At 43.5% G+C, this 21,640-nt stretch overlaps 1 protein-coding gene across 1 annotated transcript in view; it reads left to right on the top strand.

Moving 5' to 3' along the window:
• Positions 1-21,640, top strand: part of BMPR2 (bone morphogenetic protein receptor type 2) — a 174,420-nt gene that overhangs the window by 48,356 nt on the left and 104,424 nt on the right. The window contains exons 2-3 of the mRNA XM_075829747.1: positions 19,268-19,441; positions 20,121-20,300. Of these exons, the coding sequence (XP_075685862.1) occupies positions 19,268-19,441; positions 20,121-20,300 (354 nt within the window). The remainder of the gene's footprint in view (positions 1-19,267; positions 19,442-20,120; positions 20,301-21,640) is intronic.

Consider the following 21,640-nt stretch of genomic DNA (forward strand, 5'->3'; position numbering starts at 1 on the left):
TCTTAAAAAATGTGGCGCATCTTTGTCTGTCTGTGCGCCAGAATGTGAAACCTACGCCAGCTGCGAGCTGGCGTAGATTTGTGCTTTAATTTGTTGCCACAATTTTTTTGGCCAGAATACTGGCGTAAAGGCTTCAATAAATTCCCCTCAGGACTTTTGCAGGTTTATTTTAACGGTGCTACAAAATTCCATCAGTTTCATATTCTGAATGTCAACACGTGAATTCATTTAATCAGATTTTGCTTAGCACAGGAAAATAATCTACTCATTGCTATATATATATATATAAATATATATATATATATACATACTGTACTCATAATACTTTCAAATATGACAGGTGGTATTGACCCGCACTGAGTATTAATAGGGAAAAAGTCTATTAGAGATATGACTGTGTTAGGCTTCGTTCACATCTGCGTTGGGGTCCCGTTCTGACGTTCCGTTGGAGGTTACCGTCAGAACGGGACCCTGAGCAGACACAAACTGACACTATTGGAAACCAGAGGTTTCAGTTTCCATCACCATTGATTTCAATGGGGACGGAGCTGGTGCTCATGGTTCCCGTTTGTGTCTGTTGTGCACCGGACCAGTCGTTTTGCCGGAAGCAATAGCGTCGTTGATTACGCTATTGCTTCTCTATTGCTTCCGGCAAAACGACAGGTCCGGTGCACAACAGACACAAACGGGAACCATGGGCACCGGATCCGTCACCATTGAAATCAATGATGATGGAAACGGAAACCTGGTTTCCGTCGGTGTCAGTTTGTGACTGCTCAGGGTCTCGTTCTGACGGAAACCTCCGACGGAACGTCAGAACAGGAACCCAAAGCAGATGTGAACAAAGCCTTACATGGCTCTTATCCTAATGTTAACTGCCAGTGATCCTCGTAATAGTTTCAGTAATATTGTAACATATGTGGTGCCATTAGGGCATAATAGTATGTAGGGCTGCCACCAGTTGGAGTCACATACAGGGAGTCCAAGACCCACATGTGGCTTTCGAGCAACTTGTTGGAGTACACTTGTATAGGGCAATGTAATACTGTATGTCGTGTAAATGTTTTCACTGTTGAGATCCTGGTGACCCATTCATTTGTATGGTGCCGACAATGCAATAATTATATATCATGATCATGTTTAAAGAAGCACTCCAGTGAATAATTTTCTCTGCCCCCCCCCCCCCTCATTTTAACATGTGGTGAAATGTTGTGTATTGGCTTACCTGGTTTACTATTTTACCTGTAGCCACTCCGTTCTGGGCTGCTTGGGGGTCATGTGATCTTAATTCTTAATTCCTGAATCCTACAGTGTCTGCTAGAGAAACCGGAAATCAGTGTCTCATTGCAAGTCTATGACAGCTTCGATGTGAGTCTCATAGACTTGCATTGAGAATATGACTTCCAAATTCGACAGCTAATGCTGTAGGAGTCAGAATGTAGATCACGTGGTCCCCAGAATGGATCGGCTATGATTAAAATATAGAACCAGGTAAGCCAATACACATTACACTACATTTCGCCACATGTTAAAATGTGTGTGTATGGGGGGATAATTCCCTCTGGAATGCTTCTATAATCCTTGGGGGTCTGATTCCCGCCCCCCCCCCCAAACCAATCAGCTGTTTTGCAGGGGCTGCGGCACTCATCCGAGCACTGCTTCTCCTTCATCGCTCACATTGCTCAATACTGACAAATGCGACAGACCTTTAGAGGCAGTTCTCAGTATTACATCCTTCTCCCATTCAAATGAGTGGGAGAAGTATAATACTGTGAACCGACGCTACAAGTGTGTTGGCGTTTGACAGTATTGAGCAGTATAGGGAATGAAGTGGGAGCAGCACTCGCATGAGCACCGGAGCCCCTTCAAATCAACAGATCGGCAGGGGTGCCAAGAGTCGGACCCCCACTGATCAGATATTGATGGCTTATACTGAGGATAGTCTATAAATTTTCTCTCTCCAGAAAACTCCTTTAAACTATGGTCCCTGGCGGATAGATAGATAGATAGATAGATAGATAGATAGATAGATAGATAGATAGATAGATAGATAGATAGATAGATAGATAGATAGATCTTGTGTATTCTGTATAATTAATCTTTATTCTAGGACTTTATTATGGCCGTTTACTTGCACTTGGGATAGAATTATTGAAATGCACTGATGTGGGCGGTATGAAGAAAAAGTCCCAGAGAAGGGGAAAATATGGCTCATGTCACTTCCTCACCATTAACCATCTAGAAGACATAAATGTGTTATCTCGCTTTGTCCTAATGATCATTATTCTCCAGGATACAGACTTCCTGTGTTTTACAGCAGACATGTTAATTCCACCATTAAGATATGGGAATGCCCTGGAGACGGTCAGTGTAGCAAAGTCCATGGACTCTGTCATCCTCATAAGATAAGGCTGGTCCTCCTCCACCCGCTGCTAATGAACCTAATTTGCTACTGGAAAAACAGACTGTAGCCTCAGGGATAAGAGATTACTGTTGTTACATTGTGCCTGCACACTGGCGGCTGTCACACTAATGGCAGAGTTATTTCGTCTGCCTGCCCGCCCGCCCGCCCCTAAACTATTTCTAAATTGCTGTTTATGAAGTTCTAGAATATATTGTTTCAATTGACTAACGAAGAAGTGTACTTTAAACCTATACAACCATGTAGTTCCATTCCAAAATTTTTTTTTCCAGCTAATAGAAAAGACTGCAACAAAGATAATCGATCACCCAGCAGTTACAGAAGTTGGAGCGAGTGCAAGTAGATCATATTCTTTTGCCTCCCTCCCTGTTCTGTTGTTTGCATACTTTGTCTTCAATGCACAACATCAGTGTGGAGAATATATATATATATATATATATATATATATATATATATATATACAGTGAAGGAAATAAGTATTTGATCCCTTGCTGATTTTGTAAGTTTGCCCACTGTCAAAGACATGAACAGTCTAGAATTTTTAGGCTAGGTTAATTTTACCAGTGAGAGATAGATTATATAAAAAAAAAAAGAAAATCACATTGTCAAAATTATATATATTTATTTGCATTGTGCACAGAGAAATAAGTATTTGATCCCCTACCAACCATTAAGAGTTCAGCCTCCTCCAGACCAGTTACACGCTCCAAATCAACTTGGTGCCTGCATTAAAGACAGCTGTCTTACATGGTCACCAGTATAAAAGACTCCTGTCCACAGACTCAATTAATCAGTCTGACTCTAACCTCTACAACATGGGCAAGACCAAAGAGCTTTCTAAGGATGTCAGGGACAAGATCATAGACCTGCACAAGGCTGGAATGGGCTACAAAACCATAAGTAAGACGCTGGGTGAGAAGAAGACAACTGTTGGTGCAATAGTAAGAAAATGGAAGACATACAAAATGACTGTCAATCGACATCGATCTGGGGCTCCATGCAAAATCTCACCTCGTGGGGTATCCTTGATCCTGAGGAAGAAAACTACACGGGGGGAACTTGTTAATGATCTCAAGGCAGCTGGGACCACACTCACCAAGAAAACCATTGGTAACACATTACGCCGTAATGGATTAAAATCCTCCAGTGCCCGCAAGGTCCCCCTGCTCAAGAAGGCACATGTACAGGCCCATCTGAAGTTTGCAAATGAACATCTGGATGATTCTGAGAGTGATTGGGAGAAGGTGCTGTGGTCAGATGAGACTAAAATTGAGCTCTTTGGCATTAACTCAACTCGCCGTTTTTGGAGGAAGAGAAATTACCCAAAGAACACTGTCCCCACTGTCAAGCATGGAGGTGGAAACATTATGTTTTGGGGGTGTTTCTCTGCTAAGGGCACAGGACTACTTCACTGCATCAATGGGAGAATGGATGGAGCCATGTACTGTCAAATCCTGAGTGACAACCTCCTTCCCTCCACCAGGACATTAAAAATGGCTCGTGGCTGGATCTTCCAGCACGTCAATGACCCGAAACATACAGCCAAGGCAACAAAGGAGTGGCTCAAAAAGAAGCAAATTAAGGTCATGGAGTGGCGTAGCCAGTCTCCAGACCTTAATCCCATCGAAAACTTATGGAGGGAGCTGAAGATCCGAGTTGCCAAGCGACAGCCTCGAAATCTTAATGATTTACAGATGATCTGCAAAGAGGAGTGGGCCAAAATTCCATCTAACATGTGTGCAAACCTCATCATCAACTACAAAAAACGTCTGACTGCTGTGCTTGCCAACAAAGGTTTTGCCACCAAGTATTAAGTCTTGTTTACCAAAGGGATCAAATACTTATTTCTCTGTGCACAATGCTAATAAATATATATAATTTTTTTTTTTATATAATCTATTTCTCACTGGTAAAATTAACCTAGCCTAAAAATTCTAGATTGTTCATGTCTTTGACAGTGGGCAAACTTACAAAATCAGCAAGGGATCAAATACTTATTTCCTTCACTGTATATATATATATATATATATATATATATATATATATATATATATGTGTGTATATACATACACAAGACACATGTACAATATCCATACCACATTACCAGACTGGGATTATATAAAGGCCTATTTACACGGGCCAATGATCGTTCGTACAAACACTTATTCCTGATCATTGCCCTGTGTAGCGATCCGCCGAAGAATGAGCAAACATCAGCAACACATCTCTCTGTGCTGATATTATGTATACTGGTAGGGGTACAGAACGATCCTATTAACAATAGCTCGGTCCCATACAGTTCACATCGGCCCGTGTAAAAGGTCTTCATAGGAGCGCCGATCGACCTGTAATTATCGGTGATTGGCGCTCTGTATGAGCATATGTCTGCTCATGTATACCCAACTTAAAGGGGTTATCCCATCTGAGACATTTATGGCATAACCACAGGATATGTCATAAATATCAGATAGGTGCGGGTCTCACCTCTGGGACATGCACCGATCTCTAGAACGGGGGCCCCTTAAACTAAGTTCTACCTCTATGTGTTGTGGCTGAAGCATGTTATTCCAGACCATGATTTACGGAAACAGCATAGCTCGCTGAGCTACGCTGTTTCCGTAACTCCCGTAGTAGTGAATGGCAGTTACGGAAGTAGCATAGCATGCGAGCTACGCTATTTCCGTAATTCACAGTCGGAAATCACACGCTTCAGCCACAACACAGAGCAGTAGAACGAGGTTTAGGGGGCCACGTTCTAGAGATAGGTGCGGGTTCCAGAGGTGGGACCCGCATCTATCTGACATTAATTACATATCCTGTGGATATGTCATAAATGTCTCAGATGGGAACACCCCTTTAAGTTTATTCACCCAGCAAACCTTTCTGGTATGGAAAAGCTTGCACAGAATAGACAGTATCTTGTCGCTACACAGGTGATTTCCGATATCCAGCATGTACACGCCAAGGTGAACAGGCAGCAGGTTCATTAAGATATTGTCATGTTCCAATATATTCTAGTTGTCGTTCTGATGTTTGCTTGGAGCAAGCTGAGAAGCTGGGCAAAGCAATGCATTTTTTATGAGCATTTCGTGGTCTACTGATTTAACTATTTCATGACCTAAAAGTATTCGACAATATTTCAAAACAAATATATACTCAATAAAGAAGGGGACAAGTGTGTGTCAAGAAATCAAGCTGCTAGGTCATTTCTTAAAACTGGTTTTATAGGAACTGAAATTATGTTTTGCTGGGATCGGTGGATGTGTAATTTTTTTTATTTTACTCAATGTTTTTGGTTTTTTTTAAAAAAAAAAGCCGTTCTGGAAAATTTCTGACCAATTTCCCACCCTTGACACCTGTTACCGGTAAGGCTGGGTTCACACACACTATTTATGGACGTAATTCGGGCGTATTTTCCCCGAATTACGTCCGAAATAGCGGCTCCAAAGCGTCCGCAAACATCTGCCCATTCATTAGAATGGGTCTTACGATGTTCTGTGCAGACGGTCATTTTTTTTACGCCCCGTTGTCAAAAGGCGGGTCGTAAAAAAAGACGCCCGCGTCAAAGAAGTGCCTGTCACTTCTTCAGACGTAAATGGAGCCGTTTTCCATTGACTCCGTAGAAAAACAGCTCCAATTATGTCCGTAATGGACGCAGCGAAATAGCGCCTCAACATGCTATTAAGGCTGAAATTACGGTGCTGTTTTCTCCTGAAAACAGCCCCGTAATTTCAGCCGTTACGGACGCTGCCGTGTGAACATACCCTAAGAGCCAAGTCGTCTGTGTGTCTATACAGATTATGCCTTGGGAAGATTGCTTGAATCGGTTCCAGCTTACTGCCCCTTTAAGGACCATAATAGGCAGTTTCCTAACTAAAGTGTGGGCCACCTCTGGAGGTAGATGACTATTCAGTGCTTACATAATAATTGTTCCTTTGGAGATTTAGATCATAACATCTCATGGGACCACATCCATGTATTTATTTCATAGTTCTGCTTTATATTGGATTCAAACCTAATAAAGTCACCATGCATGTGTAAGGCCTCATGCACACGACCGTATTTTTTCCCACCCGTAAATACTGGCGTAAATACGGGTCCGGTGTCACACGTATTCGACCCGTTTTGCACCAGTATTTACGGACCCGTGCCCGTAAATATGGGTCCGGTGTCACCCGTATTCCACCCGTATTTACGGGCACGTTTTTGGCGGCAAAATAGCACTGCACTAATCGGCAGCCCCTTCTCTCTATCAGTGCAGGATAGAGCGAAGGGACAGCCCTTTCTGTAATAAAAGTTAAAGAAATTCATACTTACCCGGCCGTTGTCTTGGTGACGCGTCCCTCTCTTCACATCCAGCCCGACATCCCTGGATGACGCGGCAGTCCATGTGAGCGCTGCAGCCTGTGATTGACCTGTGATTGGCGGCAGCGGTCACATGGGCTGAAACGTCATCCAGGGACGGCCAGGACGTCGGGCCGGATGTCGAGAGGGACGCGTCACCAAGGCAACGGCCGGGAGACCGTACTGGAGGAAGCAGGAAGTTCTCGGTAAGTATGAACGTCTTTTGTTTTTATTTCTTACAGGTTGCTCTTTATTCTGATCGGTAGTCACTGTCCAGGGTGCTGAAAGAGTTACTGCCGATCAGTTAACTCTTTCAGCTCCCTGGACAGTGACTATTTACTGACGTCGCTTAGCAACGCTGCCGTAATGACGGGTGCACACATGTAGCCACCCGTCATTACGGGAGCTCCATAGACTTCTATGGACTGTCCATGCCGTTATTACGGCCTGAAATAGGACATGTTCTATCTTCTTTAACGGCACGGGCACCTTCCCGTAAGAAAACGGGAAGGTACCCATGGCCAATAGAAGTCTATGAGCCCGTTATTACGGGTCGTAATTACGACCCGTAATAACGGGAGTTTTTACGGTCGTGTGCATGAGGCCTAACCGTTCAGGAACAGGCACCGTTTAGCCATTTTTAGCCCCCATTAGTTAAACGGCTATAACATTTTTATTTGTTAGGCTAGCAATGTAATTTTTGCAATGTTTTTTTTTTTTTTTATCAGTGCAGATTTATCTTATCATTTTTTACACATAATTTTTGCATTTTTAGGTTTATAGTTTGAAAAAAATAGTAAAGAAATACGCTTTTTTACTTTTTAGCTATTTTTTGGGGGGTAATATAGTTTTACCCTAAAATAGGATTTTTATTTGTGATTGTCATTTTCTTCCATATATTTTGATATATTACATGTCTATTTTAGGGTCATTGGGTCTGGGCTAGCGTTACTACAATCCTGGAGGAACGTTTATTTGTGGGAGGGGTATTTTATGTTTAATTTTAATTTAAATACATGTTTTTATTTTATTTTTTTACTTTTATTTCTTTATTATTATGACCTGTCCCTCGAAGGTCAGAAACGACCTTTTGGGGACTTTTCATTAGATTTTTTTTTTTACACTATACTATTCCATTTTAACTGGGGCTGCGCAGCGCTGTAAGCGCTGTAAGGCCTTATTCAGACGAACGGGAAATACGTCCGTGCAACGCGCGTGATTTTCACGCGCGTCGCACGGACCTTTATTAGTCTATGGGGCCGTGCAGACATGTGCGTGATTTTTACTCAGCGTGAGTCCGCTGGAAAAAAGTCACGACATGTCCGTTCTTTGGGCGTTTTTCGCGCATCACGCACCCATTGAAGTCAATGGGTGTGTGAAAACCACGCATGTCACACGGAAGCACTTCCGTGCGAACAGCGTGATTCGCACAACAGCTGTCAAAAGGATGAATGAAAACAGAAAAGCACCGCGTGCTGTTCTGTTTACAAACATCCAAACGGAGTGTCATAATGATGGCGGCTGCGCGAAAAGCACGCTGAGGCCCATATGCTGAGGCCACACGGAGCTGTTAAGTGCCTTTTGCGCAGGCAAAACGCCACGTTTTTGCGTGCGCAAAAACGCCACGCTCGTGTGAATCCAGCCTAAGGCTGGGTTCACACGACCTATTTTCAGACGTAATGGAGGCGTTTTACGCCTCGAATTACGTCTGAAAAAACGGCTCCAATACGTCGGCAAACATCTGCCCATTACTTTCAATGGGCTTTACGATATACTGTGCCGACGACCTATCATTTTACACGTCGCTGTCAAAAGACGGCTCGTAAAATTACAGCCTCGTCAAAAGAAGTGCAGGACACTTCTTGGGATGTTTTTGGAGCCGTTTTCTCATAGACTCCAATGAAAACAGCTCCAAAAATGGCCGTAAAAAACGCAGTGAAAACGCAGCGAAAAACGTGAGTTGCTTAAAAAACGTCTGAAAATCAGGGGTTGCTTTCCCTTGAAAACAGCTCTGTATTTTGAGAAGTTTTTGACTCTTTGGGGCTGTTAGGACTGTGCTGGGTCTAGTTAGATTCAACAGCCTTCTACAACTGGCATCCTGGCAACTGCCTCTATTCTATACCCAGCGCTCATTGAGCTGTGTTCGATAGTACAGAGAAGACAAAAGCAATGAAAACCGCTTCTGCATTCTCTCCAGGGTCCCTGGCAATGTTCCCAAATGCCGGGCAGCAAGTTTAAAGAGGCTCTGTCACCACATTATAAGTGCCCTATCTCCTACATAAGGAGATGGGCGCTATAATGTAGGTGACAGCAGTGCTTTTTATTTTAAAAAACGATCTATTTTCACCACTTTATTAGCGATTTTAGATTTATGCTAATGAGTGTCTTAATGCCCAAGTGGGCGTGTTTTTACTTTAGACCAAGTGGGCGTTGTACAGAGGAGTGTATGATGCTGACCAATCAGCGTCATGCACTCCTCTCCATTCATTTAGGCAGCGCATAGGGATCCTTTTGGATCGCTATGTGCTGTCTTATACTAACTCGCGAGATTATGCTGAGCTCTGCTGTAACTACCACAGACACATTAACGAAGTGCAGGGATTGTGAATAGACATCCCGTGGAATGTCTATTCACTGTCTAAACACTTCAGTTTCGTTAATGTGTTAGTATAAGACAGCACATAGCGATCTAAAAGGATCCCTATGCGCTGCCTAAATGAATAGAGAGGAGTGCATGACGCTGATTCGTCACTGATTGGTCAGTGTCTTACACTCCTCTGTACAACGCCCACTTGGTCTAAAGTAAAACACGCCCACTTGGGCATTAAGACACTCATTAGCATAAATATAAATTCGCTAATAAAGTGGTGAAAATAGATTGTTTTTTAAAATAAAAAGCATTACTGTCACCTACATTATAGCGCCGATCTCCTTATGTAGGAGATAAGGCACTTATAATGTGGTGACAGAGCCTCTTTAAAGGTTGTGTACGCCTTTGAAATCGTTGTTTTTTTTTCTTTTTGAATAAAAATGTCTATCAGTGTGTTTAGTGCAACTTTCTAAATACATGTTAATAAAAAATATTTTTACTTTTTGGGATACAACTAATATGTATCCTGTATACAGAGCAGCTGTATCTAGCGCTGAAACCTGTATCCGTCAGGTCAGCAGTACTGATGGGTTCAGTGTCAGCAGGTCCTGTGTGTCTCTGAAATGCAGGATCGAGCTGTTACTGATCACATCTAAGTTCATAACTTAGATGTGATTGATAAAAGGTAACACACAGGACCCGTCAGTGCCGCTGAGCTGACAGATACAGGTTTCAGCACTAGATACAGGATACAAAGCAGCTGTATCTCAAAAAGTAGAAATATTTTTTAGTAATAAAAGTTATTTAGAAAGTTGCACTACTAATAGACATTTTATTAAGGGCATGACCACACATGGCGGAATTCCTCCGCAACTGTCCGCATCGATGCCGCACAGAATCTGCGTTGCAGATTCTGCAGCGGATCTGCACAAAATGTGCAGTACATTGATGCGGACTAGCTGCTGCAGACTGCGGGAAAAGTGCTTCTCTTCTCCCTATCAGTGCAGGATAGAGAGAAGGGACAGCACTTTCCCTAGTGAAAGGAAACGATTTTCATACTTACCGGCCGTTGTCTTGGTGACGCGTCCCTCTTTCGGCATCCAGCCCGACCTCCCTGGATGACGCGCCAGTCCATGTGACCGCTGCAGCCTGTGCTTTGCCTGTGATTGGCTGCAGCCGTCACTTACACTGAAACGTCATCCTGGGAGGCCGGACTGGAGACAGACGCAGGGAGTTCTCGGTAAGTATGAACTTATATGTTTTTTTACAGATACATGTATATTGAGATCGGTAGTCACTGTCCCGGGTGCAGAAACAGTTACTGCCGATCGCGTAACTCTTTCAGCACCCTGGACAGTGACTATTTACAGACGTCTCCTAGCAACGCTCCCGTCATTACGGGAGCCCCATTGACTTCCTCAGTCTGGCTGTAGACCTAGAAATACATAGGTCCAGCCAGAATGAAGAAATGTCAAGTTAAAAAAGCAAGACGTATCCGCAGCACACATGACATGTGCATGACAGCTGCGGACTTCATTGCGGAACTTTGAATCTCCATTGAAGTCAATGGAGAAATTCCGCCATGAGTCCGCCACTGCTCCGCAACAGACAGAGCATGCTGCGGACACCAAATTCCGCTCCGCAGCCTATGCTCCGCAGCGGAATTGTACGCATCGTGTAAACGAACACTGCTAATTTAAAGTGAAAGTCAATGGAGAAACGGCTCCGCTGCGGATTAACGCTGCGGAGTGTCCGCAGCGGAATTTAAGTGGAATTCCGCCATGTGTGAACCCGCCCTCAAAAAGAAAGGTGTACATAGCCTTTAAAGAGGCTCTGTCACCAGATTTTGCAACCCCTATCTGCTATTACAGCAGATAGGCGCTGCAATGTAGATTACAGTAACGTTTTTATTTTAAAAAAACGAGCATTTTTGGCCAAGTTATGACCATTTTTGTAGTTATGCAAATGAGGCTTGCAAAAGTCCAAGTGGGTGTGTTTAAAAGTAAAAGTCCAAGTGGGCGTGTATTATGTGCGTACATCGGGGCGTTTTTAATACTTTCACTAGCTGGGCGCTCTGATGAGAAGTAACATCCTCTTCTCTTCAGAACGCCCAGCTTGTGACAGTGCAGATCTGTGACGTCACTCACAGGTCCTGCATCGTGACGGCCACATCGGCACCAGAGGCTACAGTTGATTCTGCAGCAGCATCAGCGTTTGCAGGTAAGATCGACTTACCTGCAAACGCTGATGCTGCTGCAGAATCAACTGTAGCCTCTGCTGCCGATGTGGCCGTCACGATGCAGGACCTGTGAGTGACGTCACAGATCTGCACTGTCACAAGCTGGGCGTTCTGAAGAGAAGAGGATGTTACTTCTCTTCACAGCGCCCAGCTAGTAAAAGTATTAAAAACGCCCCGATGTACGCACCTAATACACGCCCACTTGGACTTTTACTTTTAAACACACCCACTTGGACTTTTGCAAGCCTCATTTGCATAATTACAAAAATGGTCATAACTTGGCCAAAAATGCTCGTTTTTTAAAAATAAAAACGTTACTGTAATCTACATTGCAGCGCCTATCTGCTGCAATAGCAGATAGGGGTTGCAAAATCTGGTGACAGAGCCTCTTTAAATCCGCGCTGTATATATACAGTGGGTCGTCCTCAGCCAGATAAACACGGGCAGGTACTGATTTTATTTCTTGTTATGGGATACATTTGTTTTCAATGATAAGAAAGTTATATCCTCATGTGATAACATAGAGCAACTCGCAGGTCACAAATTTATAGACAGCCTGACTACTACAAGCTGAATGTCTAGTGACACGTGTGGAGCAAACACTGCACTATCTCTCCAGGAATAGTTAGTACTCTATATCTAGGTCACAGGTAACATGAAGGTCAAAGGTTTACAGGTCACTACACCGTAGTTTAGAGTGTAAACATTAGTGAAACCTGCGGCAGCCTGTCAATACATGGGAACCTCAATAAATTGTGGCACTTGGTGAAAGCCATAGTGAATCTATATATTAATGCTATAGTGTAATGCTCTCTGACATATGGCTCACTCGTCACATTGTGTGTGAAATTAGAAATTTGGTGCCTTCTAGTCTCTTCAGGGCTCGGGTTCCACACCTAGAAATTTTCTCAGAATCCTGAAATCTATTGAAATTCGTTTGGCTCATCAATTCCTATAGTCAGATTTTATTTCTTCCACTTGGGACTGTATTGTTAGGGTATGTGCACACACACTAATTACGTCCGTAATTGAAGGACGTATTTCGGCCGCAAGTACCGGACCGAACACACTGCAGGGAGCCGGGCTCCTAGCATCATACTTATGTACGATGCTAGGAGTCCCTGCCTCACTGCAGGACAACTGTCCCGTACTGAAAACATGATTACAGTACGGGACAGTTGTCCTGCAGCGAGGCAGGGACTCCTAGCATCGTACATAAGTATGATGCCAGGAGCCCGGCTCCCTGCACTGTGTTCGGTCCGGGACTTGCGACCGAAATACGTCCGTCAAATACGGCCGTAATTAGTGTGTGTGCACATACCCTAATTCCTGCAGGATCTATCCCTTACCATGTTGACATACCCCATGCATTATTTTTTGGGAGTTTTGTTTACTTGTATCAGCAGTTGAGGGTAATATTACATTATTATACATATATTGATAAAGTGCAGGACTTAGTACACTGGTTTATCTTAACATTATTAAAATGTCTGTGTCTGCATATCAGCAGATAGGAGCGAGATACCGCCAGGGTCTCTTGGGGAATCTAGCAGCTACTTTTGTTTTATTCCTGTAAAAGCCAAGGTAGGAAGATATTTTTAATGGTATTGAATATTCCGTGAAATGTCTATTGATAAAAGCCAATATTTCTCAATGACATCTGTGTTCATCTTTCCAAATAAAACTAATGGGATGAAGCTTTCACTTAAACATTTCACATTTAAAGAGTCTCTGTCACCAGATTTTGCAACCCCTATCTGCTATTGCAGCAGATCGGCGCTGCAATGTAGATTACAGTAACGTTTTTATTTTTAAAAAACAAGCATTTTTGGCCAAGTTATGACCATTTTTGTATTTATGCAAATGAGGCTTGCAAAAGTCCAACTGGGCGTGTTTACAGTAAAAGTACAACTGGGCGTGTATTATGTGCGTACATCGGGGCGTGTTTACTTCTTTTACTAGCTGGGCGTTAGGAATGGGAGTGTATGATGCTGACGAATCAGCATCATCCACTTCTGTTCGTTAACACCCAGCTTCTGGCAGTGCAGACACACAGCGTGTTCTCGAGAGATCACGCTGTGACGTCACTCACTTCCTGCCCCAGGTCCTGCATCGTGTCGGCCACATCGGCACCAGAGGCAGAAGTAAAAACGCCCAGATGTAACACACATAATACACGCCCAGTTGGACTTTTACTTTAAACACGCCCAGTTGGACTTTAGCAAGCCTCATTTGCATAAATACAAAAATGGTCATAACTTGGCCAAAAATGCTCGTTTTTTAAAAATAAAAACGTTACTCTTATCTACATTGCAGCGCCGATCTGCTGCAATAGCAGATAGGGGTTGCAAAATCTGGTGACAGAGCCTCTTTAACCTATTCGAAAGTGAAAGCCTATCTCAGTTTCCTAAAAATTGTTTCCCAAAGCGCCCCTTTCCATGCAGATAAAACAATGTTCACATCACGTTTTTGGCATACGTTTAGCATACGTATACGCCGGGAAACGCTCCCAAGGTATATTCTAAAAGTAGGGTGTGACGGATGCCTAACAGTGGCATCTGTCACCCATAGACTATTATGGGATAGGTCATAAACTTTCATGACCTTTACATCAAATAGATGGCCATAATAGTCTATGTTTGATGGATGCCACTGTTAGGCATTCATTGCAGGCATCTGTCACCAATAGGTTATTATGCCATCCGTTTAACATATACGTCATGAGAAGCTATTGAAACTCTCATGATGTATACGTTTAATGGATGCCTGTGACGGATGCCACACAGCGACATACTTCACCCATGGTCTCCCATGTTAAAAAACCGTAGTCTATTACTTTATTCTACACCTCAAAAGAGAAAAGTAGATCGATGTATGCAAGCCCGGCAGATTACAAAAGGACACTCTTTTGGCCTCTGTACTGAGCCGTATTGATACATTTAGCATGTGTCTCTCAGGAGCTTTCCTGGCGTACACGCTAAATGTATCGCAAAGACGTCATGTGAACAGGGCCTAACACACAACTTTTTTTTTTGTCCCTCTTGTCTTGGTTGTTTTTCACTCTGAGGCAGCATGATTTATTTTCATGCATTCTTCTTTCTAGTGAGGGAACTGAAACAACCTGTGTAGCATAGAGATGAAGTCTCTTGTGTATTAGGTGATGTTTTCCATGCATTTATCTACATGTATTCATGTGGTGGTCATACAGAAAGGAAGTCAACAAGTTGCTAGGAAATCTGAATTAACACAGTCAAAAGTCATTAAGGAGAGGATATACATGAAGAGCAATAAACGTCAGTTGTGTAAAGATATTGTAAAGGGTTTGCCAGACACAGGTTCTGTGTCGACGCCCGGGGTTAATCAGCCTTCATCAGCTCCAAGGTCTGCTAGAGTGACGCGATCTGTTACCACTCAGGCTGGTAGGCTGAGGAGAGGGAGAACCTATCACAGCCTGGCCTGACGTTTCTAGCTCCCGCCCTTGGTCTATTTATACCCTCACTTGCAGCATGTTCCTTGCCTGTGATTGTCTGGTTTCCTGGCTCTGCGATTCCTGCTATTTACCTGAATGACCGCTGTTACTTATTGACCCTGGCTTGCCTGACTATTCTCCTGCTCTGATTTGCTACTACGCACTCTCCTGGTTGGATTCGGCTCGTTCACCACTGCCTGTTGCTCACGGTGTTTCCGTGGGAAACTTCCCCCTTTGCTTCTGTGTGCCCTTGTCTTGTGTTTTGCACTTACTGAGCGTAGCGACCGTCGCCCAGTTGTACACCGTCACTTAGGACGGGCCGTGCAAGTAGGCAGGGACTGAGTTGCGGGTACATTAGGGCTCACCTGTCCGTCTCCCCACCCCGATTCATAACATATATATAATACTAATTATGAAGATTTATTTATTGCATTGAAGGGGTTGTATGAAGCTATACAGAAGTTTTAAAGTTTCTATAGCATTCATTTAAAGAGATAACTTACGGCCCTTTTACACTGGCCAATTATCGGGCAACTGAGCGTCCACCGAACGCTCATTCACGATAATTGTCCTGTGTAAACAGGGCAACAATCAGCCAATGAACGAGCAAACGCATATTCATCAGCTGATTGTATCGTTTTAAATACTGAAAATATTATCGTTGTTGGCAGCACATCTCCCTATGTAAACATGATAATAATGTGTGGGGACGAGTGATCGGAGTAACGAGCGCTTGTCCCCATACTAGTTCTTTGTGACAGGAGCAATCGAGCGCCAATCAACGAGCTGTCTCGTTGATCAGCACTCGTTTATGCGGCCCAGGTCGAGCCGTGTAATAGGGCCTTTAGACATATGTAATACTAACCAAAATTCAGAGGTGAACAATCTCTGTTTCACTAGTACGTATTGGTATTTCAAGACACTGTATCTCCAAATATCACTACATAGGGTAATGCCTTTTGTTGACTTGACCTTGTGCCTGACTTTGTTTGTTCTGTACAGTACATCTTGTCCGTTTATCCACTACAGAAATATAACTACTGTTTGAGCTTGTTGGGAAAATTTTCTACAGTTGGTATTTTCAGCTATTATGATCTAGAAAGTAGGGGTCAATTGCTGAAAGAGGTGCTCTAGTAATGGTCTTATCCATAAGGACACCATTAGTATAGTTCATTGTACAAAAAAAAATGAATATCCTGTTAATAAACTAAACGGTTGCTATGCAATGTATAACCCATGTCAGGTTAAAATATGATTAAAGATTTTTGTAGGCTTCAGCTCTCAGTTCTTCCTTGCCCCAGTAGTGACCTGTCATGGTAGTAAGAACAGCTGAGTATTCCAGCTTAGACATGTGTCGTTGAGAGTGAAAATGTCATCATGGGACTTAATGCGCAGGACACAGTGCCTGACTATCACTTAGCCCTTATTCATAAAACTGCCGTCATCCGGCTGCTGTAGGAACAATAGACCCCTAATGGGGCTATTCACACGACCGATTTTTTGACGGCCCGGGAAACCTGGCCATCAAAAAATGTGACATGTCCTATTTTCGGCCATTTACCCGGCCGCCCGGCTCCCATAGACGTCTATGGGGCCGGGTAATACACGGCCATCACCGGAATGTGTTCCGAGTGATGGCCATGTATTCCGTCGCTCGCTCCCTCCTCACAGCGCAGAGCGCATGTGAGGAGGAGGAGTTGATGCCATTCGGATGAATGGCTACGCTGGAGATACACTGTGTGGCAGGGCCGGGGTGTACAGCAGGTTGAAGGGAGTACTGCGCTGGCTCCCTTCCCCTGCTTATTTTAAAAGCGCCCTGGCACGGCGACACCTTCGATGTCGCCTCCAGCAGCTGCTGCTGCTGCGGCTGCTACTACTGTAGCGACGCCACTATAGCAGAGCAGGGAGGTATCTCCCTGCTCTGCTATGTGCTCGCCCCACTTTAGCTCCCTGAAGGAGCGGAATCCCCGTGTGTTCGGGGATTCCGTTCCTGGACAGAGCGCTTGATGTCTCTGTCCATATCTGGGTAGTGACATCAGGGGAAACTCCTGAAGCGGAATCCCCGAACACATGGGGATTCCCCTTCAGGAATTGCCCCTGATGTCACTATCCAGATATGCCCGGCTCGGAACGGATGCAAAACTATGCAAACCGGCCGGGAAAAACGGACGATTTTATCGGCCGACACTCGGGCTCGGGCTGGAACCTGTCGTGTGAATAAGGCATTAGGCCTTATTTACACGACAGGGTCCGAGTGTCGGCCGTTTTTCCCGGCCGGTTTGCATCCGTTTTGTATCCGTTCCAATTCCGTTCCGGGCCGGGCATATCTGGACAGTGACATCAGGGGTAACTCCTGAAGTAGAATCCCCATGTAACCAGTGATTCCACTTCAGGAAAAGCCCCTGTCGTCTGTGTCCATTTATGGACACTGAACGTTACTGGCTTCTCCTGGTGTGGAATCCCCAGTCACAGAGTATTCGGGATTCCGCTTCAGGAGTTGCCCCTGATGTCACTGTCCATATATGGACAGACACATCAAGCGCTCCGTCCAGGAGCGGAATCCCCGAACACACGGGGATTCCGCTCCTTCAGGGAGCTAAAGTGGGGCTAGCACATAGCAGAGCAGGGAGATACCTCCCTGCTCTGCTATAGTGGCGTTGCTATAGCAGTAGCAGCCTCAGCAGCTGCTAGCGGCGCTATCGGCCATGGGAGGTGTCGCCGGGCCAGGGCGCTTTTAAAACAAGCAGGGGAAGGGAGCTAGCGCAGCACCCCCTTCCACCTGCTGTACACCCCGGCCCTGCCACACAGTACCCCTGTATAAGGGCACCCCCACATTGTAGAAACTTACCTGCAGCATACAGCGCTTCGTCCGAATGGCATAAACTCCTCCCCCTTACATGCACTCTGCGCTGTGAGGAGAGAGTGAGCGACAGAAGACATGGCCGTCACTCAGGACACATTCCGGTGATGGCCGTGTATTACCCGGCCCCATAGACTTCTATGGGAGCCGGGCAGCCGGGTGAACGGCCGAAAATAGGGCATGTCCCATTTTTTGACGGCCGGGTTTCCCGGCCCGTCAAAAAAATGGTTGTTTGAATAGCCCCATTAGGGGTATATTGTTCCTACTGTGGCCGGGTTACAGCTGTTTTATGAACGGTTGCCACCCGGCCGGGAAACACTGTCGTGTGAATAGGGCTTTTTATTTCTCGGGTCAAGAATAAATGATGTTTGTTTTTTCATAATAATGTGTATATTGGAGCTGAATGTGATGTACATATGATAGTTAAGTTTACATTGGTAGTTCTGTCTTTATTTTCATTTTGCCTTGCTGAGACATCTCTGTCCTCCTCTAGTTCATAGGAACACCTGGAACAACTCTTCTTCTTATATGTATTGATTTTCTACTTGTGATGCAAAGGAGATATGTTTTGATAATTCTGGTGGCCTAAGGGGATTGATGCAGACACCGTAGAGCTAAGATAAAAGTCATCTGAACCTGTAGATTTTAGTAGGATTGGTCACCTATCTTATGTGTATGGGGTCCTCCTGAATCCCCCTGAGGGCAAATGTGAAATAACTGTTGGTCGAATGAGTATTCAGCTGGCAGCTATCTCATGTGTATGGCCAGCTTATACAAGAACATGACTGCACAGCTATATGAAAGTATTAGTTCTCCAGTGAATGAAATTAAAGGGCTTTTCCAGTCCATAAAAATTGATAGCCTATCCTCAGGATAGGCCATCAATAGCTGATGGGTCAGGGTCCGACATCCGAGACCCCCGCCGATCAGCTGTTTTGAAGGGGGTGCAGCGCTCGTACGAGTTCTACTTCCCCTTCATTTCTACTTGCTCACTGTGAAACGTCGACACACTTGTAGCGCCGATTCACAGCATTGCAGCTTCCTCCCATTGAAGTGAATAGGAGAAGAAGGCTGCAATACTGTGAATCGGCGCTACATCTGTGTCGATGAATCATACGAGCGCTTTACCCCCTTCAAAACAGATGATCGGCGGGGGTCCTGGAAGTCAGACCCTAACGCATCAGCTATTGATGGCCTATCTTAAACATAGGCCATCAATTTTTAAGGACTGGAAAGCCCCTTTAATTCAGACTCCTTACTAATTTATATATATAATATTGTCCCTTTTATATTTTATTAAAATTAATGCTGGATTAATCTCTCCTCTGGCTTTTCTCTTCCAGCTGCTCAAAATGAAGAGCGTTTGTGTGCCTACAAAGATCCCAACCACATGGACCATGGGGTCAGTGAAAGCCAGATATCCCCAGAAAATGGCACAGTGGAATGTTCCAAGGGCAATACCTGCTTTGGATTATGGGAAAAAACAAGAGACGGCGAAATCAATCTGGTCAAACAAGGCAAGTAAAATGGAACTTATTCATTTACAATTAAATACATACAGTATAAACACCATTCAGATCTGCATTTACATCCGGACATTATATTTTATTATTTATTACCATTAGTATTATTATTATTATTATTATTATAATTGGCATTCTGTATATAAAGTATGTGATTTATAAAAAAAAAAAAAAAAGTGAGATACAAAGAGGATGCGAAAACAACCTACCTCACCAAAAATGGCATTGCAAAATCTTAGTTTCTAAATTCGCAATCTCAATTCCTTCATATATCAAAATTAGATCTATATGTCCGGTTAGCAGTTTTCCTTCTACATTTTGATGAAATTAACAAGATTTGGTTAATTGTTGGATGCAAATATTATGCAAAACATCAAATAAATAACTAATACTATGCTAAGTAAAAAAGTGTTCCTAGAATTGGCTCATATGACATGTCATAAGAGTCTATTTAGTAGGACTCTCAGATTTGTTTCGGAAGCAAAACACCTTCATTATTGAGATCAGGGGGAATTTCAGATGGTGAATACCACCACTTTGTCTAATCGACATCCCATTAAACCTAAATTTAAAAAATGTAGTTAAACAAGCCATATTGTAATGCATTTTCTAAAAAAAATTCAAAGAGACCTGTTTATGACAAACATCTTACTTTACTGCTAATACATTTCAGGTTGTTGGTCATACATAGGTGACCCACATGATTGTCACCATGAAGAATGTATGGTCACTACCAACCCTCCACTCATCCAAAATGGGACTTATCGCTTCTGTTGCTGTAGTGCAGATATGTGCAATGTTAACTTTACAGAGAATTTCACACCGCCAGATCCTCCAGATACAACACCCATCAGTAAGTAAAAGTATTTTTTTCCAGGAACAAAAATAACTGCATGACAAAATGATCCAGTGCATGTATAAAGCTTTATTTTAATATTTGTTGACTTCAAAAGACTCAGATAATTTATTCACATGGTTGTTTTATCAAGATTGGCATTTGTGTTATTAAAGAGGCTCTGTCACCAGATTATAAGTGCTCTATCTCCTACATAATGTGATCGGCGCTGTAATGTAGATAACAGTGTTTTTTATTTTGAAAAACGATCAATTTTGAGCAAGTTATGCACAATTTTAGATTTATACTAATTACTTTCTTAATAGACAACTGGGCGTGTTTTTACTTTGTTACCAACTGGGCGTTGTAAAGAGAAGTGTATGACACTGACCAATCAGTGACAAATCAGCGTCATACACTTCTCTCCATTCATTTTTCGCAGTACTTGCAACACAGTGTGATCTCGCGAGTCACATACTCCCACATTAACTTTACCAAAGTGTTTTGAGAGTGAATATGAATAGACATCACCTCCAGCCGGGACGCGATGTCTATTCACACTCCCGACACTTCGGTAAAGTTACTGTGAATGACAGCACAGCCTAATCTCGCGAGATCACGCCGTGCTGTGTGAGTAAGTCCCCAAGAAACTTTACCAAAATGTCGGGAGTGTGAATAGACATCGCGTCCTGGCTGGGGGCAATGTCTATTCACTCTCTAGACACTTCGGTAAAGTTAATGTGGGAGTATGTGACAATACAGCGTGATCTCGCGAGATCACGCTGTGTTGCGAGTACTGCCAAAAATGAATGGAGAGAAGTGTATGACGCTGAATAGTTACTGATTGGTCAGCGTCATACACTTCTCTTTCTAACGCCCAGTTGGTAAAAAAAAGTAAAAACACGCCCAGTTGTCTATTAAGAAAGTAATTAGCATAAATCTAAAATAGTGCATAACTTGCTCAAAATAGATCGTTTTTTAAAATAAAAAACACTGTTGTTATCTACATTACAGCGCCGATCACATTATGTAGGAGATAGGGCACTTATAATCTGGTAACATTCACTTCAAGCCACTACAAGTGTGTCGGCAAATCAAAGTGAGCTGTAAAGGAAATTAAGCTTGAAAACAGCTGATTGGCGGGGGTTCCAGGATTAGGACCTCGGCCGATCAGATATTGATGGTATATCCTGAGGATGGGTTATCAATTTTTTGGGACTGAACAACCCCTTCAAGGAAACCACGAGTGAGAGCACTTCTAGGTTTCCATAACTTCAACTGTCTAGTTCTTGAATTAAAACCAATCAACTTTTGGTTTACTGAATTACATGTTAGAAAAGTATACCATCTTAATCCCC

The sequence above is a fragment of the Rhinoderma darwinii genome, chromosome 6, assembly GCF_050947455.1.
Source record: "Rhinoderma darwinii isolate aRhiDar2 chromosome 6, aRhiDar2.hap1, whole genome shotgun sequence".
Classification (NCBI taxonomy): domain Eukaryota; kingdom Metazoa; phylum Chordata; class Amphibia; order Anura; family Rhinodermatidae; genus Rhinoderma; species Rhinoderma darwinii.